At 45.1% G+C, this 26,799-nt stretch overlaps 1 protein-coding gene across 3 annotated transcripts in view; it reads right to left on the bottom strand.

Annotated features, from left to right (window-relative positions):
- Positions 1 to 26,799, bottom strand: part of ADAMTSL2 (ADAMTS like 2) — a 101,513-nt gene that overhangs the window by 20,882 nt on the left and 53,832 nt on the right. The window contains exons 2-12 of one of the 3 annotated variants that reach the window (XM_039507080.1): positions 23,360 to 23,474; positions 20,564 to 20,706; positions 19,329 to 19,404; positions 18,489 to 18,591; positions 15,938 to 16,083; positions 15,712 to 15,835; positions 13,622 to 13,702; positions 12,039 to 12,214; positions 10,104 to 10,446; positions 8,301 to 8,682; positions 1,343 to 1,446 (exon numbers count right to left, since the gene is read on the bottom strand). In XM_039507080.1, the coding sequence (XP_039363014.1) occupies positions 1,343 to 1,446; positions 8,301 to 8,682; positions 10,104 to 10,446; positions 12,039 to 12,214; positions 13,622 to 13,702; positions 15,712 to 15,835; positions 15,938 to 16,083; positions 18,489 to 18,591; positions 19,329 to 19,404; positions 20,564 to 20,706; positions 23,360 to 23,473 (1,792 nt within the window). In that variant the 5' untranslated portion in view covers position 23,474. The remainder of the gene's footprint in view (positions 1 to 1,342; positions 1,447 to 8,300; positions 8,683 to 10,103; positions 10,447 to 12,038; positions 12,215 to 13,621; positions 13,703 to 15,711; positions 15,836 to 15,937; positions 16,084 to 18,488; positions 18,592 to 19,328; positions 19,405 to 20,563; positions 20,707 to 23,359; positions 23,475 to 26,799) is intronic. The other 2 variants (XM_039507078.1, XM_039507079.1) reach the window with 2 other exon arrangements.

Here is a 26,799-nt window from a genome sequence, read left to right as displayed (position 1 = left end):
AGCTTTGTGGGTTCCAGGATTTTGAACTGAGGAACCATTGTCCACGTTCCTGGTCCCTATACATTTCATAGTAGGGCCATAGCCAACCGCTCTGGCATGCTTACAAAAAGATCTGTGCATTCATTCCCTTAAAAATCTCCCTCCTAAGATTTTATTCCCCTCTTTTTTTTTCCATTCAGAAGCAATGAAGTATCCAGATTATTTTAATTACTGTGATATGTATGAAATGATACAGGCAAACCCCACTATCAGATGATCATTCTACCTATATGCATATTTCAAGGCAAGTCATGGATTGGTCACAGGCCAGATCTATTAGCAATGTTACTCTCCACCCCTCTAATCAATGAAATGTGGAGATCTGGTAATTTGAAACTGTGCCTTGAGAGGGAAATAGGGGGAAAGATGGCGGCTAGATTTTGAACTCATTGATATCAATGGAATTACTCCAGATTCCACCCATGTAACTGAGATCAGACTCCAGGACAGGAAAGAGAGAAACAAAACAAACTCAAACAACAACTGCTACGTTGTTTTCTGCCACAGCTGTACAGTTTCTCTGTCAGAAAGAAAAGGAGCCTTACGGTTTAAAAAGAAATAAAAAAAAAGCCAGGCACATGGGTTTCAATCATTCCACTGGCAGAGTGGCTCAGTTCAAGAAACCAGTATGCTAAAACTTGATGCAAGCTTTATGATCCTGCAGGGCACCATACTCCGCAGTGTAGCCCTGCTGGGCTAGTAAACTAAGAAAACGTTAATCAGTACGTGAAAGGGAACTTTTAAAACAATCATACAAATGTTTCATATCAAACGTGCTGTGCGGGCTCTGCCTGTATCTATTTAGAAGTGTTAAAAGCACATTGGTAGGACTGGTTTTAAAGTGACACATTGCAAGGAATGAGCTGACAGTGGAGTGGAGATGGGTACTATTTTCAAAAATCCCTAAATGACTCAGAAGCCTAGGTGCCAATGCGAATTAGGCTCCTAAGTCACCGATGCTCTTTTGAAAATGTTGCCTGCTGGTTCCTGACAGGGCCTGATTTTCCTCTCCCCTGCATTTACACCTGTGCAGAGTGAACTAAAAGTACTATCAAGTCAGAAAGCGGCTCCCCGTGGACACGGGGTTCCTCTGCACAGATCTGATTGCAGGGTCTGGGCTTTAGCGGATCAGGACAACGTCACCTGAGGTCTGATCCAAAGGCCATTCACTCCAGCGGGCCTCGGATCAGGCCCCTAAACATTACCAGATTCTCCCCATCTCTAACAAACACAAAAGCGACTCACTCGGCGGGTGATCTCAGTACTTCTGCAGAGGTTGAATTTGGCTGCTTCTGATAACTACCTGTGGTGCATGTAGAGCTGCAGGGTTCGTGGGAGGAAAGCTTCCACCTGTACATGTCAGCAGCACTCACCCCTTGGCCCTTCCTTAACAACTTCAATCTGTTTCTAGCAATAAGCAAAAAAAAAAAAAAAAAAAAAAAAAAGCATTTACAAGGAGGCCTCGATATGTCACATCAAACACTCAAACTGATTCGGTTGCGGTTTGGTTGGGTTTGGGGGGATTTTGTTTCGGTTTGGTTTGGTTTGGTTGGTTATTTTTTTGTTTTTTTACAACATACCTGTCCTGATCCCCAAGTAGAATCCCCAGCCTGGTTAGAGGCAGAGCTTCCACTGTCTAGAAATAGAGAGAATGGGATAAAAATACCCACAAGTAGAAACAGTTCAGAATTTAACAAAGTTTTGCATTTTCTGCTCAAATACACCTGACCCTAAATATACAGTAATTAAAGGTGCAGTATCGCCTTCCTGGTGATATCGGCATGAAACACAACTATGCCATGCTCATTGCTACTGCTCAGATATGGTACCACAAACATTCCCTATAGAGACTTGAGATTTTCAAATCCCATAAATTTACTGTTTTCAGAAACCTACATGCTGAATAGTACTTCGCTCAGACTGCTTTTCAAAACAAACCTTGGTTGTTAAACATACAGGCATTCCAAGCTCCGATTTGCCTCTATGTCGCTCTTGCTCGATTATTTATATAATGTACATCTCTTAGGACACGATATGCACAAATGTAATGTCATTGGTAAAGGAATTATGAATTTCTCCTGGTATACATACAAGCATTTACAAAACCAAGAATCACAACCTCATTGCATAGGTATATAATGTAACATTATAATGCATCAGGGATACTGCACCTTTACAACAATCAAATCTTAAATACTGCACTCATAACTTTGTTTAAACCCTTGAAATTGCTAGCGTGTTTTAAAATTGTATATACGGTTATATCCTGATCTCCAGCTGTCTCGGGCCTAGCAAGATATGCAGCTTGTGTGATTTCTAGGCAGCAGAAGCTCTGAAATTGCCTTATTTATGCATTCATGAGAAAAGTTCATGTTCATTCTGTCACATAAAAGCTTTAAAAGGACACTGTTGAGTATTTTTATAGTCTCCCTTTTAGACGTACCCTCCTTTCATTGTTAGTAATGACCTCTTAGAAGAATTAAAAACAATCTCATTTTCCCCATTGATTTTGCCTCTGTCATTTTGGCAAACAGTCACTTCCTGTGTTTGAAATGGAGCTGAAATTAACATGGCTATTTTTGTTTAAAAATCACAACCTTGGCTTTCTATAAATAATGCTTTATCTGGCCCAAACAGCTTTTATTGCCGACCAGCATCACCCATTGATGTCAACGCAGTCCCAACAACTGTCTTCTCACTAACTACTGCTGTTGAGCCAGCCGCAGGGGTGGGGGAGGACGGGGAGGGAGCATAAACTGATGATTTTCGGTAGGACCCATAAAAATGGTGGTCAGTGTCTGTTCTTTTACGTTTTTAAAATGTATCTGGAGAAAGAGAGCACCGCCTATATACTTCAGGCCATATTCTTTTCTCGGTCACACCAATGCGATTCCAAAATAACTCCAGTGACTGGGGATCCCTTTGGATTTTCACCCGTGTCGCTGAATTCATGGACTTCAAAAGGGTTCCCCGACCAGCAGTTCTCAAATGTTATTGCGCTGCGACCCTTTTCTGACAACAAAAATGATGACACGACCCCAGGAGGGAAGACTGAATCCTGAGCCCACCTGAGCCCTGCTGCCTTGGGCAGCGGAGGCGAGGGGGGTGAAGGTGGAGCCCCACCGCTCCGGGCGGGGAAGCCAAAGCCATAGCCCGAGAGCTTCAGCCCCAGGAAGGGGGCCTGTCACCTGAGCCCCGCCACACAAGGCTGAAGCCCTCAGGCTTTGCCTGCCGCCCCAAGCCCCAGCAAGTTTAATGCCAGCCCTGGTGACCCCATTAAAACAGGGTCCCACCCCACAGTTTGAGAACCGCTGCTCTAGACTGAAACTGGAATAACTGAGTGCAGAATCTGACCTTTGGAATATGTATGGCATTACTCCCGTCTTCCTCCTACACACACACACGCACAAAATAGGCTGGTATCACATCTGGAGATTAGAACCCCCCTCAACAGTGTCCCTTTAATGTATGTGATCGGAACTCAAAGAGCTTCTTCTACAAGTAACGATGTTGCAGAAACAACTTCTAGATAAATTCGACAGTTTGTCATGTGGTACCAGTTAATTCTCTTCCCATTTAGAGCACAGACATAACTATTGTTTTGTTTTCTTCTAAATGCCAACAGCAGTGAGTCGTTATACAACCAGGCTGGTGTTTTTTCTAAATTATGATGATTATTATGGGTTGCGCTAAGGTCACCCATTTTCCTCCCCCTCGGAGCTTTTGTGTCCATGTTTCTGAAGCAAGCAACAACCACAAAAATTAGCACCACCCCCTTTCTGCAACAGGCCAGGCGCACCCATCTGAGCTGCTTTCCTGAGGCCACAGAGGCAAACATCTCTTTCTGGCAGAAATTACCATCCTGGAATCTGTTATTGTTTTGGCTGCCGGATTCAAGCAGGGGTCTCTGCAGCAGAAGAATAACCCCCCACAACTACAAGGGAATGCAGAGGCTTAATATTCAAAGAATTCGGACTCATATTTTTTGCTTTCTAGTCCAGATTTTTACACCAGTGCAAAGTGAGTGTGAAGTAGATTAACCATTCCGAATTAACAGCATTTTGCACCTACTTTGCACTTGTGAACTTGACTGTACAAGAAGCAGATCAGTGGGGATTCAGGCCCAAGATGTTATCAGCCAGCAGATATGGGTCTGATCCTGCTGCCACTGAAGTTAATGAAATAGGGCTCATTGAGGATCAGATACCTGTATATTTTATGGGTACTAATGGAATAATATGGATTAGGTCCATATTTTTTTACCTTCTCTTCCAAAAGAAAATCAGAACAGTAACTGACCAAATTCTGTTCTCAGTTCCAACTGCGTAACCCTTTCAGCTTCAGCAGAGAGCAGAATTCAGTGCAGAGGGACATAAATTGCCCCTGGGAAAATCCACATAAGGTTTGCCAATAACCTGTGTTTTCACTTGCAGACTTCACTAGGAAAGAAGTGTGGTTTTAACATGTGTTAAAACCCTCATGCAAATAAGGCAGTTGTAGTTTAACACATTAACTGGTGGAGGTCAACACCAGAGGGAGCCTGGGTTTACCTGGACCAGCAACACCTATTAAAACTACAGTTGTCTGGTCTATATGTGAACATGTGGTCTAGTGAACATGTTAAAAATACACTTTTTCTCTGAGTGTAGGCATGGCCACAGAGTTCCCTCTGCTTTGCTCTATCGGGAGAGTGAATTTCCTAACCCACATGGAATTGGCAGAGGTCTCCATCCCCTGAGCCTGCAGCTGAACCAAGATCTCAGGACAAACACAGAACACAGTTGTTCCCTTCCTCCCCTATAGCTGCACCCTTCCTAAGCAAGCCATGACATCATGCAATCCAGGGATCCCAACTCCCCCTAAGGAGTAGTCAGTACTGGGTCAACTGACTACAATTCTGCCTGGATCTGAAGGGAGCAGGATGCAGAGAGTCACTGCTTCCCGCTTCCTCTTGTCACTGTCCTCTACTGTGGAGCCCTGGGGAGTGGCTCCCAATTGCCAGTGACTCTCCAGCATAGCTGTTGATCTCCATCCACGGCAGGTTTGGGGCCAATCCCTCCACATTCTGCTCCAGTCTGTACCCAAGTGAGGCAAAGCTTTCAAGGCTCCAGCAGTTTTACAACAACAAAATTCCAATTTGCCTTCTGCCAGCTTTCCTTAGCATCTCCAGAAACTGTCCCCATAAATCATACTCTTTATCTGTTCAATCCACCGTCCTCTGGACAGTGGATTTATGCAGTACATGATGTGCCGAGATGCACTGGAGTGTGGTCTGGCCTTTTCTGGCAGAGCTCGCTCGGGTACGCGCGCACACACACACACACACACACACACACGCACACACACACGCTATAGTTGGAAGAACAAGTTGCCGATTATGTCATAAGTACCCTTTGAACAACCATGCTGAAGAACGATGTTTCAGTGAAGTGTGTGAAAATATTTTTTACATGAAGCACACACTTTTTTTTCCACTGCCTGCTTCCTAAGGAGAGTGCTTGAGGCCAGAGCCTAGCTGTGTGTATTCAGCTCTGCACTGCCCTGGTGGCACAAAGCTGCCCTACCTCTGGCCTAGCTGGGCCTCTGTGGCACTCCTAAGCCACCCCTCGCTGCCAGCACACGGTGTGGCTGGGGAACATTTGGCATGGCTGTGCCATCCCTGTGCCCTGACAATCTATGGCTGTCAGAATGGCCCTAGGGGACCACGGGTAACTGGCAGAGCCCAGTGCAGAGCCAGACAATGATTAGCGGGGCGGGTGCGAATGACAACTTTCTACACTCCCAGCATGTGCCGAGCCCAGTTCAGCCGCCACCCAGAATCCGAGCCTTTCAACGCCCAGGTATAAACACTCAGTCTGAGAAAACAATAACTCATGTAAACCATCAGTAACTATTTTGATCTGAAAATTAGCATTTTGCTTCAGTTCAGTGGGAGTGGGGGAAAAGGGAACATTAATAAAGGAGCTTCTAGGAGAACAGTGATGTGGGGCGCCCTGTTCAACAGGATTAACCCTTACTAACGCTGTCTTTGGGACGGGGAGGGGAGAACAGACAGCGTGTTTTAAGTTCCACAGGTCACTGGGGGCTTTCACAGCTGATATGCAGAATTCTTTATTTTAGGTGCCTATATGGCCCCCTATCTAAATGCGTTTAAAATTCACAGCACCCTTGTGAGGGCCAGGCAGGGCTATCATCCCCATTTTACAGATGGGGAACTGAGGCACAGAGAGACTAAGAGACTGGCCCCAGGTCACACAAAAAGTCATCAGTAGACCGGGGAACGGCACCTGATCTCTCAAGTTGCAGACGTGCACCATAACCACTGGGCCATCCGCTCGCTCCAAATCGTTCATCTTTAAATTATAGGCCACTGACGCTAAGTGACGCTAGTCCGGTTTTGCAGAAAGTGCTCCCGAAACACACAGCGTTTTCCTAGGCAGCGCAAGAGAAAGTCCTTGCGAAGCCTTTCCTACGCGAAGGACTGAATAAAGCTGATAGACTTAACACCTAATGTACCTCAGCAGTGTTGTAAAGCTCTTAGCAGGGAGCTCGCTGGCATGTGTGTTTGTTTTAATGGTTATTTCTTGGGCCTAAACATATTGACATGAAGATTGCAATTCCACAGAGCACTTCAACTGTGCCTTCAATCCACAGACCTACAGCCACTTCGAAAGGTCAGCATCACTAGCCCCAATTTACAGGTGGGGAAACCGAGGCAGAGAGAGATGAAGTGACTTGCCCAAAGCCACACAGTAAATCAGTGGCCGAACCAAGAACAGACACCCAGACCGACTGTACCCTGTGTCTCCCGAGGGCGCAGCACAGACGGCACAATTGAGGAGGAGGGCAGGCAAAGGTCGTTTGAATCCACTTCTTGCCCTGGGGATTCTGGACTGCTCCAGGAGCCGAAACAGTCTCTGGGATAAATCTGAACTGTCCTGGAGGTGCTCTAATTGATGGCAGCATCCTGAGCGCTGCCTATCGGCTGCTTTGCAGTCCAGAATAGCCCAGAATCTCCCTAGCTGCGTATGCTGCAGACACCCTCTCCTGTTCCAACATACCCTCTTGCGTCCCTGATCCTACCCCCAGCAGCCCCTGCACCAGTGGTTGTGAGGGAGAATGCAGGACCTCTTAGGAGTGCCTTATGGTGTCCTTGTGATCAAGGAATTCACCCCTTTGGCCCCTTGCTCTACAGTTCCAGCCCCAATGCCCCCCTCCGGCAGGGGACAGCATCTGCCGCCAGATCTCCCAGCCCATAAAGTAACTGTAAAAAAGGCACTGTGCTCACTAAGACTGGGGCCAGTTTTACAGTAAATTGTACTGTTTCTCTGTATTGTTAGCCCCAAAGAGAACTAGCTGATAATTTAGTCCTTACGGGGAATTCCTCTCTTAGTAAACTACTTAACAGGGGGAACCGTGTGTCCCTAAATGCCCCTTAATCCATGCCCTGCCTGTCTGTACATATAATTGTTAAATACACTCTATGCCTTGTTTAAAAACCAGTAACATTTCACAGCAGAGTCAATAGGAAACACCAAGTCAAGGGGCTTTGTAGTACATGCCCCATATTTGACCCAGCTCAAAACAAGCAGCCGGTAGGGAGTGTTTTCGGATTCTTAATAAATATCAACTAACACCAGTGCTTCTTCAGCAATAAATTAAATAAAAGAAACAAACCAACCTATTTTTGTAGGACCTGCACAAAAGCTGTTACCCTCCCCCCTCCCCCTCCCGGCTCTCAAGCAATCGTTAACTAACAGAGGTTATTCCCCGAAGCTACTGTATGCACATCCCTGCTGACATCAATGACAATGCTGGTGGATGACAATCGACCACAAGTACACAAAAAGGAGCCATACCAACTTCTGCTGCATTAGAAATGGGGAGCAGGGGAAAATAAGTGTGGGGTCAAATAAGAGCACTCAAAATTAGTAGAAAAAGAGGTTTTATTATATTCAGTCCTCTAATGAAATGCTACAATGGACAGAGAGCAATAAGCTATAAAAATACACTGGCCAATGTCCCTTTAATGAGGATAGTGATTTTTTTATCTTGTTAAGGGGTCAATTCTTTTCCCTCCCCGGACAGCATTTTTGAATTTTCTTTGCAAATTAACCTCTAGCAGAAACCTTTTATGATGTCTTCATCCCACTTACCTTATAGATCGAAATGGGTAACCTGGACTGCCCTACGTGCAATGCATGTAAGAGAACAGCACAGAAATCAGTGGGATTGAATATTATTAAAAACGTGTCCCCTACCTTGCTTTGTGGGTTCTGTTCCCTTGGGGGCTTGTCAGGGTAATGGTAGCATTCGAAAACGGAGTCTCCGATGAAGTGTTGATTATTTTGTCGCTGCTCAGCTCCATGTAGGTGCCGTTGATGCTGTACATCACAGCCCCTTCGTTGTCTTCGTAGTCGACGTAAAGGCTGTCTATGTGCGACCCCACAGAGTTGATTGGGTCCCCTTGGGCAAAGATGCTGTTCGTGGTCATGTTCCGGACTAATTCTTTCGAGTCCGAGGTTTTGTCCAGAAGCTTGTCGGTGATTGCGTTTTCTGACAGGAACTCCTTGGAGGTGAATCGCGAGTCAAAGTCTCTGTCATCTCTCTCTGTCAGGTAAGCAGACCTGGTTGCGTTTGAATCTGGATTGGAGCAAAGTGGGGGACAGAACAACAACCACAAAATAAACTCAACACAGGAGATGGGAGAAGCAGAAAGTACAGGCGATGGGTCTGTGCAGCTGCATCAAGGGACCGTGGGAGTAGTTTGCAGGCAGTTAGGCCCTGTGGATCACACTTACTCACACTGGAGGACTGGGAGTTCATAGCTGCCAGGTTCTGAAGAGCTTCTTCAGTTACATGTGTCACAGGAGCAAGCTTTTGTTAAGGGAAAATCGTGGTTTTGCTCCACTCCCCACTACTGCAGACGTTCTATCCAGCACTGAGAACACAGAATAAGCCACAGCTCTCCCTGTCCTACCACAACCAGGGGCTGGGGGCTGGGTTGGGTGAGGCGCTGGGGTAGCGGGAATGCCGGGAGACGGTGCTGGGTTCGGTGGGGGCAGGCTGGGAGGGTGTAGAGGGGAGCTGGGTGGAGGCGGGTTGGGTAGGGATGGGGGATGCCAGGCAGGGGTGAATGTAGGTGCTGGATGGGGGCTGCTGGGTTGGGTGGGTGTAGTAGGGTGCTGGGTGGGGGCAGTTTGAATGGGGGATGAGGAATGCTGGGTTGGATGGGTGTAGGAAGGTGCTGGGTTGAGTGGAAGAGGTTTGGGTGCTGGGTGAGGGTAGGGGGTTCTGTGTGGAGGTGAGTTGGGTGGGAGGTAAGGGGTGTTGGGTTGGGTGGGTGTAGGGAGGCTGGGGGTAGGGGGTTCTGGGGCAGCTGAGTTGAGTGGGAGGTGAGGGGTGCTGTGTTGGTTGGGTGTAGGGGGGTTCTGGGTGGGTGAAGGAGGGTACTAGAGTGTAGGGGGTGCTGGGGCAGGTGAGTTGAGTTGGAGGTGAGGGGTGCTAGGTTGGGTGGATGTAAGGAGGTGCTGGGTTGAATGGAGGAGGTTTGGGTGCTGGGTGGGGGTAGGGCGCTCTGTGTGTGGGTGAGTTGGGTGGGAGGTGAGGGATGCTGTGTTGGTTGGATGTAGGGGGGTTCTGGGTGGGTGTAGGAGGGTAGTAGGGCGTAGGGGGTGCTGGGGCAGGTGAGTTGAGTGGGAGGTGATGGGTGCTGTGTTGGGTGAGTGTAGGAGGTGCTGGGTGGGGGCGGATTGGATGGGGGATGAGGAGTCCTGGGTTGGGTGGACGTAGGGAGGTGCTGGGTTGAATGGAGGAGGTTTGGATGCTGGGTGGGGGTAGGGCGCAAAGCAAACACTGCCATGGCCCCCTGCGGCTGGGATGTGCAACTGCAGCCATCCCTACAGCCCAGCCAGAAACCAGACCCCTCCAGGCAAAGAGGATGGATAACCAGAAATATTTGTATGAGCTCTCCCAGGATTCCAAAAAAATTAACCAAGGAAGCAGAATTTGTCTCATCAAAAACTCGGAAAAGCAGCATTGCAAGCTCCAGGTCTCCTCCTTACCTTTGGGTTGTTTGCCCTTCAGTTTTGGTTCACAGTCAATTGCTTCTGATCTTTCATAAACTTCATTGGTTTCCTGACCTTTGCTCAAGTTCAGGTCTTCCTCAGTGTCCTGCCTCCCAAACACCTGGTTCGCCAGATCTATCCTTTCCCTGGAGAGTTTCCCGAAGTAGCTTGCATTGCGCTGGCTAAACCCCAACGGCACTTCTCCATCAAACTCTCTGCTTTCCTCGCTCTCGGAGTCAGAAAAGGTGTAATAAATAGGCTGAATAATTTTTGAATGTGGCTTCCTTAGAAGAGTATATTCAAATGTTATGGATGGGTTCTTGCCATTTTGGTTCCATACCTAAACAACGCAAATTAAATTACTGTTAATTAACCAAGATGTAATGTATTTTTGGCATAGAATTCTACATTTTACCTTATTGTCTCAAAATGGCTGCTGGTTAGTATCTATTTATCCGTTTTTAATGTGCCTTTTGCCATATCATTAGGGAATGAGTTCATATCATATATCTATTGTAACTGGCACCACAGAAAGTTATCATAAATTATTTGGCAGTGTTGCCCAGAGGATACAGCACTAGATTGGGAAATCTAGGTCCTAGTCCTAGCTCTTCCACCGACTGACCGTAAGAACTTGGCCAAGCCACTTATCCCCTCTGTGCCTCATTCATCCAGTCTGAGGATAATGATACTTTGCTTGGAGATCTTTGCATGAAAGGTGTACGGAAAGACTTTGGTAATAATGAATCATTCTGAAAAAATCGTCAGCTGCCCACAGACAATTGGCCAACAGAAAACAAAGCTCAGTTTGCCCGATGAATTAGGTGCTATGAATTAGTCATCCAGCCATTCTGATCATTGTAAAACCCACGGAGGTGGGGGGAATTCACCCCTGTGCAGAGGGCTGGTACAAAGGCAGTGCATCATTTAAGTCTCACTTAAACCCTGAAGGGCTGAATAAAAAGCTGCACAGACCTTGAAATCCATTATTACTATTACCCTCATCCCTTCTGGAAAAAAAGAAAAGAAAAGAAATATCTGGTAATGCAGTGCTGGAGAAAATTCTCAAGGCACCAGCAGTCCCATGGCTATTTGCTAATCATTTCCCTGAGATATAAAGGGGCTTCCAGTGTCTTCAATGCAAGCCATGTATAGGGAACCCAGGACAGAATTTGGCTCAGAGGGTGAAATTCACCCCATAAAGAGGCCCATGCACTATTTAAGGGCTGGATGGCCGGTGTGCAGGTTCCCTGCATAGGGATGAATTTCTTTCCTTTCGTTGCAGTGGAACCCATAATAACAGTAATATTGTGTTTTAAGATTTGGGCAGTTTTTTGTTTGATGACCCAATTGTCTTCCCCTTTCCAGTTGACTGAGATACTAATGCCAAGGAGAAGAATAGACAACCCCCACCCCCACCCCCACCGCCCAGGCTTGTCATCCATCCAAAATGATAATTTAATGAACCAGCATTCATTCAAGCCAGATCTGCCTCTGAAAGGCTCCCGTGTTCTCTCTGAACTGGTGATGCCAGTAAAACAATGTGTTAGTCAGCAACACGGGGCCAGGCTCACCCCCAAGATCCTCTTTCCCTGTGGGGAGTAAGTTTACTGAGCGGGGTGTTTACAAATACCTTAGGGGGCTGCCCCAGGGAGCCACCGAATCAATGCATAGGAGGGCCTTGACTGCCAAGTGGCTTGCTTTAATTTCAACATTTGTGAGAAGTAAGGGCGCTTCCCGCTCCCACCTGTAATTCAAGCACCACCTGTAAAGATCCCCAGCATTTAGTTCAGCTACTGGGGCTGCATCCAGAGGATTTGACCACCGGTACGAATGTGGTTAAGAAACACACAAGAGGGAAAAAATCAGTAGGATTCAACTGTTCTCTTCCTGTAATTCCTATCCCTGCAAATATAAAAAGCCAGAGCACACCATTATATTCAAGCCTTGATTAGTCGGCCCCTGAGCGACGATATATTCTATGCCAGTCTCATAAACATCCATAGGCCTCCTGTACTTGAACACCGTGCCTGCAATGTTGAAGTTCTTTGGGCTGTCGACTTTGTAATTCCCATTGAAAAAATAGTATCCAGCTTCATCTGCAACAGCTTAAAAGGACAGAGAGAGCAGGTAATCAGCTTCATCTAATGAAAAAGAAATATGCAATCACAGAAATGTTGGGTTGGAAAGGACCTCAAGAGGTCATCTAGTCCAGTCCCCTGCGGACCAAGTGTACCTAGATAATCCCTGATGGGTGTTTGTCTAACCTGTTCTTAAAAACTTCCCAAGGACAGGGATTCTACAACCTCCGTTGTAACCTATTTCCAGTACTTAACTATCTTTATAGTTAGAAAGTTTTTCCTACTATCTAACCTAAATCTCCCTTGCTTCAGATTAAGCTGATTATGTCTTAATCATTGCTATTTGCTTCTCATACAAAGTTCAAGTATCTTTATTTCCTGGATGATGATAATATCTGACATTTACTTAGGTTATTATATCTGTTTTATAATAATATCCTAAAACATCATTAATATCATAATGACCATTTATTTTATAATAATAAGTAATAATAATACCTATCTCATATAAAGTGCTTTTCATCCATAGACCTCAAAGTGCTTTACAAAGGTCAGTATCATTAATATCATAATACGTTTATTGCCATTGTTACTTTATTTCCACATCAGTATTTTGTGCACATGTGTGCAAGACTGTAAAAAGCAGGGACAATCATTTATTGCATGTTTGTACAGGGCCTCGCTCAATGGGGCCCAACCTGAATGTAGCCTTTTGGCCCCAATATACATGTTAAAATAATAAAGGTTTCACATGCTGTAGACAAACTGGTGGTGTTTCATGACTCTGTGCCCCAGGAGTTCCATTTTTTAGACAATGAAACAGATTATCCTTCTCTCGGCACATGGAAATCTTGCCACCTAAGCCATGGTTCTAATAACCATGGAGCTTGAAGGCAGCATCAGAACTTGACACTAGCTGAAGCATATGTGTGAGTCACTTGAGCAGAGTCAATTTGTCCACACCATCCAATTCCTGTACCTATCTGAAACCCGCATTTAGTCATGGGCATTAGCCACCTTCCACCACAATATCAACAAGGCAAACATCTAAGTCATATTTGCTTTTTACTGAGTGCATGTTTTAGTCAATGTACTTTCACTGAAATGCAGAAGTTCCATGGGATCAAGAAAGAAATGAAGATGCACGGCAATTATTTGAGATCAAGAAAGTGCATCTGTTACAATTCTCTGCAACAACAGTAATATAAATTGTTCAACGGTTCAGAGTTAAAGCAACTGCCTGGGTCAGATTCTCAGCAGGTGTAAATCAGTGAAGCTCTATTAACTTCAACAGAGCTATGACAAGTTACACCAGTTGAGGATTTGGTCCATATCTGCAAATGTATTCTCAACAAATGTGTTTACTTGCAAAGAAAAAATGAATACACACACACACGCACAATTTTTAGCTAAGTACTAAGAGGTTATACGCACCCAAAACATCTGCCGATTTTTTCCGTTCTACTATCTGGATATCTCTGGCTCCAGCAGGAATGTGCGTTACCAGAGAATAGCCTATGGAAAACTATACATTAATGAAAGGAAAACCTTGTAACCGATAATATGAACAAAGATGAGTTCAAGAATCAAGACTGGTCACTTTTCAGGAAAGATGGCTTTCTGAACATTTGATCCTTCCCAATTACATTTTTTTAAATGATAGACGTTAATAACCATCATATTATTCATAACATCCATCCATATAAGGTAGCTTTACTGCTTCTTTTTCCAGGGGTGAAACCCTCCATAGCAGTAAGCTGACGTTACTTCATCAACTTCAACAGAGCGACATCAGTTTGCACCAGTTGAGGATCTCGCCTATAATCTCTGACTAAGAGTCTGTCTCCGCTGCAATCAGAGATGCGACTGCAGCACATGTACACACATGCAAGCTATCTTTGGTCTAGTTAGCTTGAATAACAATAGCAATGAAGACATAGCTGCAGTGGAGACAGACCCAAAGGCACATTTTACTGGACCTTCGCACACTGAGACTGATCTTGAAAACTGTTTGTAAACCAGCATCAGTTTGCCTTATAATGTAGCTTCAGTTGTGCTGACTGCACTAAGAAAAATACTAACAGTATTTCTGAACCCATAGTTTGTGTCCTACTGTTCACCCCATTTATATTTCTCATGCAATTAAATCAGAATAATGTTATGACCAATAATAAGATTTACAGTTATACACACTAAGAAAAGGAAAATCAAATCACATTCATCAACATGTAAAATGATCCTCATATTGGGCAGGAAGAAATTATTTTTCCATATAGATCCAGGCACACTTGTCTATGAATATTATGGGGGTGGAGGGATTATACCTTATTTAGAAGCATCAAGTACTGATCATTAGGGCTGCCATTTGCTGTGGGGTTAGGGCAGCAGTTGCCCCCACAGACCTTGGTTTGTACCACCCCAGACTTTTCATAAATCTGTATGTTCCACCCTCCCGCACTGACTTTCCAAGCGAAAATACAACCCCATGTAAAGTTCTCCACGCTAACACAACTTTACGACCCTCCAGAATTCTTCTGACCTCTGCTGAGCACTACTGAAATCAGGATATTGGGCTAAATGAACCAGTTATCGGATCCAGTATGGAAAAAATCCTAGGTTCCTAGAATTATTTTCTTGAAATAGTCTGAAATATGATCTTGAAAACGGCCTCAGAAGTACAGAACTGCTACCCTGCGATGTGGAGAAGGACAAGGAGGAGAAGGTAGATTAGAAGGCGGAAAGCCTCAAAAGTATTAAGGATAATATATGAGGGTTTGAGATCTTCATAACTGCATCTAAAGTCTGTAAGTTGCAGATCAAATACAATGAACTGCTGTAAGAAGGGCTATTTGAAAACTTTTATTAGCTACAGCATAGTTGGACATTGGTGCATTTCTTGGCTGGTCACTCAGGAGCCACCATTGTTTGGGATGACAAGCCTGATTCTCCTCTCTCTTACATTGATTTGATACCAGTGTAACTACCGGACCACATCCTCAGCAGGTGTAAATTGGTGTAGCTCCACTGAAGCCAATAGAGCTGTGCTGAGGATGTCAACCATTGATTTTAATGGAGTTATTCCTAATTTGCACCAGCGTAAGTGAAAGAAGAATTAGGCTCTAATGCTTTATGCTGTACTAACTCTGGGAATCCTAGTTTTTCACAGATATCCTAGCTTCCCATTGTTGTAAAGCATTTATTCCTAGTTTTAGTGGTAGCTAGAAATAAAACCTTAAAACTAAGATTGGTCCATTATATAACTCTGCTGCATAACTCCAAGATTCAGTGTAATGAGGCTCAGATTTTGGATCAGTGTAATTCTCAATCCTTGCTAGGGTACCTGTATCCTTTAAAAGAAGGGTTTCCCCTGTCCTAAAACATAAGAGTGACCGTCTTAAAAAAAGACAGAACATGAAAAAAGGAAAGAAACCCAGAAAACAACAGGGCATTTGGTAGTATTTTGAAACTGAAACTAATGTACCAAAAAAGCTATAAATATGGGAAAGGGTAATGTAAAGTCTTACCGAGATGAGAATTTCCTTTTCTGTAACTCCCAGTTACATGAGTGCAGCTACTCCCATCCCCTTGGCAAACCCCACATTTATCCAACATGTGGGTGGAAAATAGAATCCCATCGCATCCAATTGGCTAGAAAAACGGTAAATAGAGTATTGAGGGCCAGGCAAATATTGCACCCATTGTAATTTTCTGAATGCTACTGACAATATTTTTGCTATAATGTTTAACAACCTCACATTTTCCAGACACGCAAACCCCTCGGAAATCAGTGTATTTGCAGGATGTTCCATCCCGAGCCTGAACCATTAACTGTCTCTGACCATCCACAGTGGTGCAATGGAGGTCACAGGGCTTGCTAGAAATGTGAACATAGTCATCTAAGGGGAAAGGATATAAACATAGATTCAAAACAGGAGAAACACAATCATTCATCCTACCAATGTCAACTAATGTCTGCTAAGCGAGATAACAACATCAATGGTACGATGAACTGCACGGTTAGCCACATTTCAGGAGCTCCCACCGCCAGAGTTTGGAAGCCAGATTAGGGATTGCAGTTCTGATAGCATGACAGGCCCAGTATTGCAAATCCTTGCACTGGGAAGTGGTCCTTACCTCCTGCAAATCATACCATGCACGAATGTCATCAATTATATACACATTATGTCTGAGAATTTTCAAAGCTGCTTAGCGGATGGGCATCTCCAAGGCAGCTTTGAAAAATCTGTGTATTTATAAACTATAGTGCTAACAGCAATCCATGGGATTACTTGCAGGAGTAAAGACTACTCACCTGTGTAAGGGATTGCAGTATAATACAAATGTGTGCTTAAATATACATGATATATAGCTCGGTCATATGTATACACAATGTTATATATCTAATAACTATATATATTAATATATACTTTTATATCTATGGAGATTAAATAGGTAGACTAACACAGAGATAAAATAAGATTTACAGCTGTATATGGACAAGCACTGCAAACTCTCCGACACGTTTTAATTTGAATTTGTTAATTAACTCATTTGGGCTGTGTGCACCCTCTCTCCCTTCCCCCAACTGCATTTGCTTTCCACAGATATTCAGGTGGCTAAATCCACTGGCAGGAACATTCACTGAAACAGTGAATTTTAAGTGACTATTGAAGAATATTCACAGAAAGCAAATTGCAAATTCATGTTTGCTCCAGAAACCTGATTCTAAGAGTTACATTCAACTAGTCAGGGAACAGAAATATACCAGCTGACCTATACATCCCATTAAAACAGCATGAATTTCAAAATAGCCTTTTTCAGAATCTCACATGCCAGCTACAGATCAAGAATTATTCACTGAAACCCTCCAGTGAATAATTTCCAATAGTGAATATATTTGTGGAAATTTCTACCTGGCCACAGAAAAGAGGCAAAATTGGCCAAAGAAATTATTGATTATGAATCATTTATCCACCTTCATATTATGGGCCACATTCTACCAGACAGGCCTGACCTGGACAGGGGTTGGGGTGCTCCATGGACTTGTATCACTGCAGGAGGGACAAAGAGAAGGCATGAGGCACAAGTGCTCCCTGATATATACAGGTCCGCAGGCAGCACCTTCTTTTTGGATGGTGCATCTTGCTCCACTCTTAATGTAAAAGGAATGGCAGGTTCCTGGCTCCACCTCCTCCCTGCCCCCGTTAGGGTGATGCAAGCGCTCCCAATGCTCCCCTGAATGTCCCTGGCTCTTGCACAAGGTGACATAAGGGTTCTCCTGTCACCCCCAGACAAGGGCCAGTCATGATGGGTAAAATTTTCAAAAGCACCTTGGGATATAAACTCCCATTTTCAAAAGAGACTTAGACCCAGGTTGTTAAAGGTATTTAGGTTTTGCAGTGTTCAGTGTTGCAATGCCTCACTGATTTAGGAGCCTAACTCTTATTTTGAAAATGAGGTTTAGACTCCTAAATCAGTTGGGCATTGCAATGCTGAGTGCAACAACAACTAAATACCTTTAAAAATCTGAGCCTTAGGCACTCAGGGCCAGATTGTCAAAGATCATTTTCAAAGCTATCCAGGCAACTAAAGATGCAGATAGGTCCTTTGTGGAATTTTCAGAAGTGCCTAACTCTCATTGAAGTCAATGGGAGGTAATGCCTAGATGCTTTTGAAAATCCCACTCAGTCCTATCTGCATCTCTAGGTGCCTAAATACCTTTAAAAATCTGGTCCTTAGGAGCCAAAGTCTGATGGAAAAATCTATAGCTAAGTGCCTGAGTCATTTCTGATTATGGGATGTAGGCTCCAAGGTCACATAGGCAATTTAAAAAGTTTTATCCTATGTAACCATTGAATTGACTCATTTCATTTCAGTGACACTGGATAAACCAGAGAGCTATTTACAGCGGTAATGTGTGTGTGTGTGACCAAATGTCACTGAAATGAAATGAGTCAGTTCCGTGGCCACACTGAACTCTTCACTGGACATTTTGCTTGGGCAAACCAGCTTCTAATTGCTGAAACAGTCAATCTCCCCATGTTCTCTTGTCTATTAGATCTTTAACACTCAAGCTGCAAGTCCAGAGTCACCGAAGTCAATGGGAGTGTTGCCCGAGAAAGGACTGCAAGATCCAGCCTTTGAGCTAATTTGTAATTTTTTTTAAAGTGCTTTGTAGCTGCAGAATGCTCCTTTGAGCCTGGGCAGGTGGTGTCCCTGAGTCTTCCTGAAGGATATAGCATTGTAACTATCAAAATATTTTGGCTAAGTGTTATAGAACACACAAAGAATGTCTTGTTACCAGGATATAAAGGTTTCCATTGATACGTTCTTCCGTTATACACATGGGAGTTAAATGATGAACACTGTTCCTCTCGAAAGCTCCTTCCGGTAGGAGGGCACTCCTAGAATGGGATACATTAATATCCTGATGAAAACAAAACGCAGGAAAGGTTTCTGGCACACCTCAACTGGCCGCTTCCACAATTAGCATGTCATGGCCTGCTCCAGTCCATGGAGCCTGGCTGCTACCTATGTCTTAAAGGGCCTAGTTCTGCAAAGTGCTGAGTGCCTTCTGCAAGGTAGCTCCGCTCCTTCTGCTCCCACCGGAGTCGTCATCAGAGCACCTGACACACGGCGGTGCTGGGGCAGTTCTGCTGCGGGGGAGTTGGGAGGCTGTGCAGGCACTGCTTGAAACTTTCGCTGTGGTCCCACAACCCGGGGACAAGGAAAGAGGCAGTTCCGCCAACCAAAATCCTCACTTACGGGGTGCAGCTGCTACCTCCAACCATGAGCTATAACTGGCTAAGATGCTGAGCTGGGTTCTGTTTCCAGCTCGTCTACAGGCTTACTCTGCAAATGAGGCCAAGTCACTTCATCTTTCTGTGCCTCAATCCCTTATCTGTCAACTGGAGGACAATGCCGCTTCCCTACCACAAAGGGGTCCTGTGAGGTGTTCAAATACTGCAGTGATGGGAGCCATCGAAAAGCCAAGAATCAAAATACAGTCACTTGGTTTTGGACATGTGACAAGATAAATGCCTGTCAGTTTCCCAGCTACCCAGAAATACTGTTGTATTAAGGGATCCGGATTAAAAATACATTATTTGGAACATTTCCCATGAGAAAAGAATATTCTTACTTGTACTTTGCAGAGCTGGTATCTTTTGGATGTCCCAGTGCAAGTTTTGTTAGCAAGCCCACTCACTGACTTTCTTCTGAATAAAGAAATGATGGTTAGAATCTTTGACAAATAAAATCCACATTCCCTGTCTTTTGTAGGGGTTCCCGTAAATAGTGGCAATGCCTTAAACTTGATGCCATTTATTTCAATTACTATCATTGCTTATTAAGTTTATTACGGTAGCACCCAGAGGCTCCAGTCTGCTAGGGCCCCACTGTGCTAGGTGCTATGAACATAAGACAGCCAGTCCTTGCCCCAAAGGCAATCTAGTTCAGGGGCTGCGGGAGCAGGCTTCTATTTAACTGCTAAGTTACAGTTCAAGCCACCACAGAATTTTTGACAGGTTTCAGAGTAGCAGCCGTGTTAGTCTGTATCCGCCAAAAGAACAGGCGTACTTGTTAGTCTCTAAGGTGCCACAAGTACTCCTGTTCTTTTCACAGAACTTTTGTTAATTACTCTATTTAGACATGAAATGTGATAGATAGATAGATAGATAGATAGATAGATAGATAGATAGATAGATAGATAGATAGATAGATAGATAGATAGATCTTTTTCAGGATTATATGCTTTAGTCAATCACAAGTTATTGAGCAAATACAGGAATAACTTCATGAAATTCCATGACTTATGTTATACAGGGGGTGAGATTAGATGATCTAATGGTCACTTATGGCTCTAAAATTTATGGCTCTATTAATTTAGTGGCTTGAGAGGAATGAGATGGTGGTTTTAGCCCAGCTCCTAGAAGACAAACATTCGCCTCATAAAAACATCCAGTCTCACTGGCCCTGACAGACACTCTGTTTGTTTGCATGAGCAGAAAGGCCGCAGGTTCATTGAATGGAAAGACCAAGGTGACAGCCTTCTCACCCTCGGAGGGGGCCCTTCCTGCTCAGGACTGGAGCACGACAGCAAGCTTGTGTGTGCCTGTCCTATGGACAGACATAGATGTTCATTCTCCAGGGCTTTCAATCCAGCACATTTCACCAATGACACATTTACTATGGTGTAATTTACTGGACCAAATTCACCTCTGGGATACGAAGGCTAATGTCCATAGATTTCAGTGGGGTTGCCAGAATGTGACCGAGAGCAGAATTTTGTGCAGTTTGCCTAATAGGTCAGGTAGCTAGTGTTACAATTTTCTGCCCATGGAGTACACGTGTGTCACTTAATGATCCTGACAGTACCTCTGCCGGAGACAGTGCCGCTCCTGGGATTTGACACCTCCCCCACAGGTTCTGGTGCATGCTGTCCATTTGGTCCACTCCCCCCACCAGTGTGCCGTGACATCTGCTCCTTCTTCGAGGCTGTTTGACGTCTGCGCGTTGTCCTATTCACAATGCCGGGCATTCATGTTCAGAAGAGAAGAGGCGTTAAACATTTACACTGCCAAGTTAGCATGACTAGGAGTTCTGCACTCAGAGATACCAGGCCCCAAGACAGCAGACCCCACTCAGGGCCAAAACCGGATCCTCTGGGGCAAAGCCCAAGCGAGAGGGCTTTGAGTGTGGGAAAGGTGAGCGTATTAGGGGAACGGGATCACCCTCCAACTGCGGAACAGGGCATGGAGACCCTGAACAATCTGCCTGTAGAACTTCCCTATCTTGGGGTTTTCTATAGCACCCATCACCAAAGTATCCAAGCATAATGGTAGCCATAACTGCAGCCTGCCGTGGTGGATCCATGCAGCTCACAGGCCATGTTCTCCTCAACCTGCCCCATGCGGCACACTCGTGCACAGAATCACAGCGCAGAGGGGATGAGGAGTCTACCTGAGTGGCTTCTCCATGGCATGGGCCCCTATACACAGAAGAGACACAGCATTTCCCTCTACACTTGGGGTAGAGCTGTGCAGGAACTGGAAGTGCCGTCTCATGGGAAATTCCACAATTTCAAAATGTGTTTTTGTTCCAAATTGGAACGAAACGTCAACATTCAGAAACTCCCGTGTCATGCTATTTTCTGAAAAAATATGTTTCAGGTCAGTCTAACCATTTCATTTTGATTTTTACTTTATAATATAATATAATATAATATACATTTCAGAATGCAAAAGTAATTTTGAAACAAAAAATCAAAATGAAACATTTCAGTAAGATTGAAATTAAATGTTTTGACCCCATTAAAATTAATCATTTTGATTTTTTTTTAAATGAAATTTCGTTGATTTAGTTGGGAATTGGTCCTGCTTTAAGCAGGGGGTTGGACTAGATACCTCCTGAGGTCCCTTCCAACCCTGATATTCTATGATTCTATGAAATGGACGCATTCCTGCAAAACATTTTTGTGGAATCAGCATTTTCCAATGGAAAACTGTTCTGTCAGAAAATTTTCAACCAGCTCTAATCCAGGGCCTTATGCAACTTCTACACTTCCCAGAGGCCTAGGTTTTCCCCTTCAGTCCTCACTCAGTCAGAATTCCCATTAACTTAAAATGGGAGGTATGATGGAGTCAGGAGGGGCCCCAAAACCTCCCAGATGAAGACAGTACCCTTAACTCTTCAGTACATTCTGATCCTTGGGCCATACTGAATTCAAATGCAGGATGTTGAGGAGAGACTAAAAGGATTAGGGGTGTTCATCTTTGAAAAGAGACCACTAAGGGGGGATATGCCAGAGATCTACAAAATCATGAATGATGTGAGAGAGCAGTGTTATTTACTCTTTATTTACTCTTTCCCACAATATAAAAACCAGGGGTCACCCAATGACATGAATAGGCAGCAGGTATAATATAAACAAGAGGAAGTACTTTTTCACACAATGCACAACTAACCTGTGGAACTCATTGCCATGGGATGTGGTGAAGTTCAAAAGTATAACTGGGTTCAAAAAAGAATAGGTAAGTTCATGGAGGATAGGTCCACCAATGGCTATTAGCTAAGATGATAAGGATGGGACCCTATGCTCCAAGGCAACCCTAAACCTCTGATTACCAGAAGCTGTGAGTGGAAGGCAGGGGTGGATCACTCCAACTGGCCTGTTGTGTACACTCCCCGTGATGTTCCGGTACTGGCCCCTGTCGGGGACAAGGTACTGAGCTAGCTGGACCATTGGTCTGACCCAATATAGCAGTTCTTCGGTTTAATTACAAAAGCAATGGAAACAGCATCTCTCAAACCCAAAGCAAAACCCTCATCTGCCTTGTGTGGACGCATGGGTGGTGAAGTGGAAGAGAGAACAGAAAATCTCTTCCCAACCATCTCCCTGGATGCTACAAAGGCTGTGGGTACACTTAATGCATCCTGTTTCGGTGCATGGCCTGACACTCTGGAGATGTTCCCAGGCCCCAGCTTTCCTTTGATGACACTGCTGTTAACAGGTGCAGGGGTGATGCACACTGCTTCCATCGGGGAGCAGCAGTAGGGAATGCTATCTATGGCTCTGCCACCATTCCCGCTCATCCACACTCATCCATATGCTGGCTCAGGGATCTTAATGGATTGCCACTCTGCACCCACACATGCATAGCAAGTGTCTTTCTCAATAAACATAGGATTTATCATCTCCGTGGGGCTAGAAGATTAATTTTTCATTGGGGGGTTATGTTTCTATCCACTCTCCTGGCTACAGAGCTCGATAAATTCTGTTTTTCTTGAGAAAGGAAAAGGAAGTTCTATGAAAAGGAATCCAAAAATCTGGCAACTGACCAAGAACCAGGGAGAATGAACTTGTTCCACCTAACGAACATGCAAAATGATGTATCATTTTATGTAAACGCTGTGGATAAGGTGAGATTCCCTCTTAATGAGATCCAAGTTGCAGAAGGAAAACCTGCCAATGGAATAACTAACGCATATGTTCAAGAGTCTTTGCTTGCAGATTCTAAAACGCAGCGTCAAAATAAGATGTGTGTGCTGGAGAATACCTGGGCTCATGGGACATGCCTATTCCCCTTTGTGAGCTCAGAAACCAGTCTGCCAGGTAAACACGGAGCTATCCTTTCAGCACCAGCATTTTACCTGCCAAGTTGGTACACTTACCTGAGATATCACAAAGGCAATGTTTCCTACAAAGAGGACAATGGCCAGGGTCCCCTTCAGGTGAGAACTTTCACAGATGAAGATGCTGCTCCAACGCCATTTGATTATTTTCATTCTGTAAAGCAACAGGCCCAAATGTATGCCATTCAAAACGCGGGAGTAATTTCATTAGCAGCAGATTTTTAGAGATGAGATCCATACTACAGTGTCAGAGCCACTGCCCTTTGGGATAGATAGAAGGCACAGCATCAGCTATCCTGTTTTATTGCGTCATCACCAAAAGGCAAAATAACCGTGATCATAAACAAGAATAAGGATTTGTTTACTAGCAAGAACCACTACCTTGTAAAAAGGACTGATGGACTTTTACAATGGCCATAACTGCTATACAGTTAATTAATTAAAAGAAAATATAGGGGCAGATGTTGAATGGGCGTAAATCAACGTAGCTCCATTTGAGATCAATGTTTCCCCTCAGTGTGGCAGTCAGTCTAATTGATTTTCACTTCTTGGTCCCTCCATCACCAGCTTGTGTCCATTGAAGACAATGGAGTCACATCGATTTATACCAGCTGAGGATCTGGCTCTGAAAGAATTGCATGAAAGCACTTGACAGCAAGAGAATTAGCCAAAATGTAGAGCATGTCGGTGCTTTTAAAAGTTGCAAATGCTGTGCAGGAAACATTGAAGGAGAAGAAATGGCTGGACATTTAAAAAGCAAGATCATCTGAATATTTTCTGCTATTGTCACTCAGTAATTAAAATGAAAAAGGGATTACAATTGACAGCCCTTATTTTTCCTTTTTTCAGTAGCAGTTCCTCTTGTTCTACGCTAGTTCCTGCGGATGGAAAAGGCTGTTCCTATAGCAAAGAAATCCTCCAAAGTTAAAATCACAAATGTCAGCCTTTCCTTTCTGTCCCCTACAGCATCTCTGGAAGGAAGAGTAAAAGAAAACCCAGCAACCCAGAATGACATGACTTTAAAGAAAATGCAGTGCAATACCCTATTCCATTTTAGAGTGAAGTGGAACCCCCACTGTGGGAGACAGAGATGAGCAAGTTCAGGAAATTATGTTTCAAGGCAATCAAAGCACCACATGTTCAAAAGGAAAAACCTCTCTCCTACACTAGACTTCCCTTAAAAAGTAAATATTCAATAAAGTGGGAAGGTAAGTGAGACCCAGACTGCCCATGGAGGGGGGTGGAAGATTGCAATCAGGTCTGGAGCATAAAAGTATCTCTGCCACTCCTTGAATACTCTCCCCATTTCCTCACCTGAGCTTTTGTAGCAGTTTTGGGAAGGTGGCCCTAGGGGTAAAGTCACCACAAATTTGGCTGGTGGCTGATTTAACAGGATCATCAGTTAGTTTTCTTCTTCCTCCTCCCCCCACCCCTATGTATTGACTTAATATTCTGAAGATGGTTTCCAAAGCTGAGTCCACTGATTAATTGAAGCCCAGAGTTCTTGGCTGTGTGTCCTGGGGACAGGTGGCTGAGATTTGCCTTACACTTGGTTTTCATTAAGACTTCCAGACACTGCTGGTCCAAAGCCAATACAACAACTTGCTATGGGGTTATCCTTTGTTCAGTCAAAAAAATAAACCGAATCTTTAGGGGAGCAGAGTAGGAGAGAAAACCCCAGCTAAAATAAAAACCTATCAAAAACTGAAGGGCAATCAATGATTCTATGGACAGGCGAGAAATCCAGTGTCCTGATGGCAAAGCAGAGAGAGACAGATTTAACATCTTTCCCATCCAATAATTCTACAAGGTTATATAACTGTCTCCTGACACATAACATGACTCCAACAAAGTCTAACCTAGCTCCAAAGCGAGGAATCCAGGTGGGGAAACCAGCCTCTCTGAACCTAAAGGGGCTGGTTACTTTTCTGGCACTTCAACAAGTTTTTGCTTGGTTTGAGGGGGAAGAGGGTTGTCTTTTCATATTTTGGTTTCTTTTTTTTTCTTCTTCTTCCTCTAAATCAATATATTTAAAAACTTGTGTATCATTGCCATGAAAGTACAATAAATAAGCCATACCTTGAAAACCTGGGAAGTGCCAGCAAGGTGCAAGGGGTTTGTTTTAAGGCTGAAGATGCTCCAGACACCAGGTGCAAAGGCTTGTGTGTGGGGGGAAGAGTGAGTAGCAGCAGCAGCAAAAGGAGGAGCAGGAGCTGCAGACACACAAACTCTCTCTCTCTCCCTCCCTCTCTCTCTCTCTCTCTCCTCAAACTTCAAAGGGCAGCCAAAGAGCCTGGGTTTCCAGCGAGGAGGAGCTGCCTAGTGGCTTTCCCAAGTCAGCTTTAGTCGGTTTTATAGCTGTCAGACAGACTGTGAGGAATTCACACTTCTCACCCTGAGATGTCTCTCCCCCCCCAAGCCCAGGGTTTAACCCGCTCAGCTCCCCTGATGCAGGCCAGCAGCAGCCAGCTGGTTTCCTGCAGTGAGGCTGGTGGAGGAGTGGAGAGGGGAGCTGTACGCATGCGTTTCTCCTCACCAAGAGAGAGACAGACACACACATACACAGAGCCAGCAGAGCCAAGCGTTCGCCCCTGGAGTCTAGCGGGGAAGAAGGCAGGCCAGGCCAGGCCAGGCCGAGCGAGACAGCCGCACAGGCTTGCCGGTGGGGCCGACAGAAAGGACTACGCTATTCTACAATAACGGCCCCACCACCTCCAAGAGAGGGCCGGCCGGGCGACGCTGTCCGAGAGCACAGCCACATTCTTCTCTCGACGCAAGACACACAGCCAGGCGCGCAGATTTATAGCACAGCCAGAGGGAAGCAAAGGGCATCTGAGGCCGTCGGAATATGAATCCTTCCCCGAGCCGTCAGACGTCACTCAGGACACGAACAAGGCTCTGCCGTCCCGGAATGGACACCGGGCTGGGTTGCTCTAACTCAGCTTTGTCATGAGGATCGGCCATTGGCCTGTCGCTCAGCCCCCAGCCCAGCAGGCCAGTGGACTGCTCTTCGCCTGCTTACAGCCCCTTGACCAGTCCAGCTTGGGTGGCCCTACTAGGAGTTCAGTCACTCGCCGGCACTGCTTTCAGGGTCACTGGAACACGCAAGCCTTCCTACCGTGTCAAGGAAGGATCCGAGGCCTTGTCTACGCACAGAAGCTGAGCTGCTTTACGCCCAGTCAAATGGGCACCACCAACCGGGCCATTAAAAGTCCGGTTGGCGGCGCAGTGGGGGCTGGGGCTAAGGCAGGCTCCCTGCCTACCCTAGCTCTGCGCCAATCCCAGAAGTGGCAGCCAGGTCCTAGCAGCCCCTAGGCGCATGGGCGGCCAGGGAGGCTCCGCGCGTTGCTCCCGCCCCTAGTGCCTGCTCTGCAGCTCCCATTGGCTGGGAACTGCAATCAGTGGGGGCTGCGGGGACGGCACCTGCAGATGCAAGGGCAGCGTGCAGAGTCTCCCTGGCCGCCCATGCACCTAGGGGA

Source organism: Mauremys reevesii, linkage group 19 (assembly GCF_016161935.1).
Source record: "Mauremys reevesii isolate NIE-2019 linkage group 19, ASM1616193v1, whole genome shotgun sequence".
NCBI lineage: Eukaryota > Metazoa > Chordata > Testudines > Geoemydidae > Mauremys > Mauremys reevesii.
The sequence above is the reverse complement of the archived record's forward strand: the minus strand, read 5'-3'. Positions and strand labels throughout refer to the sequence as shown.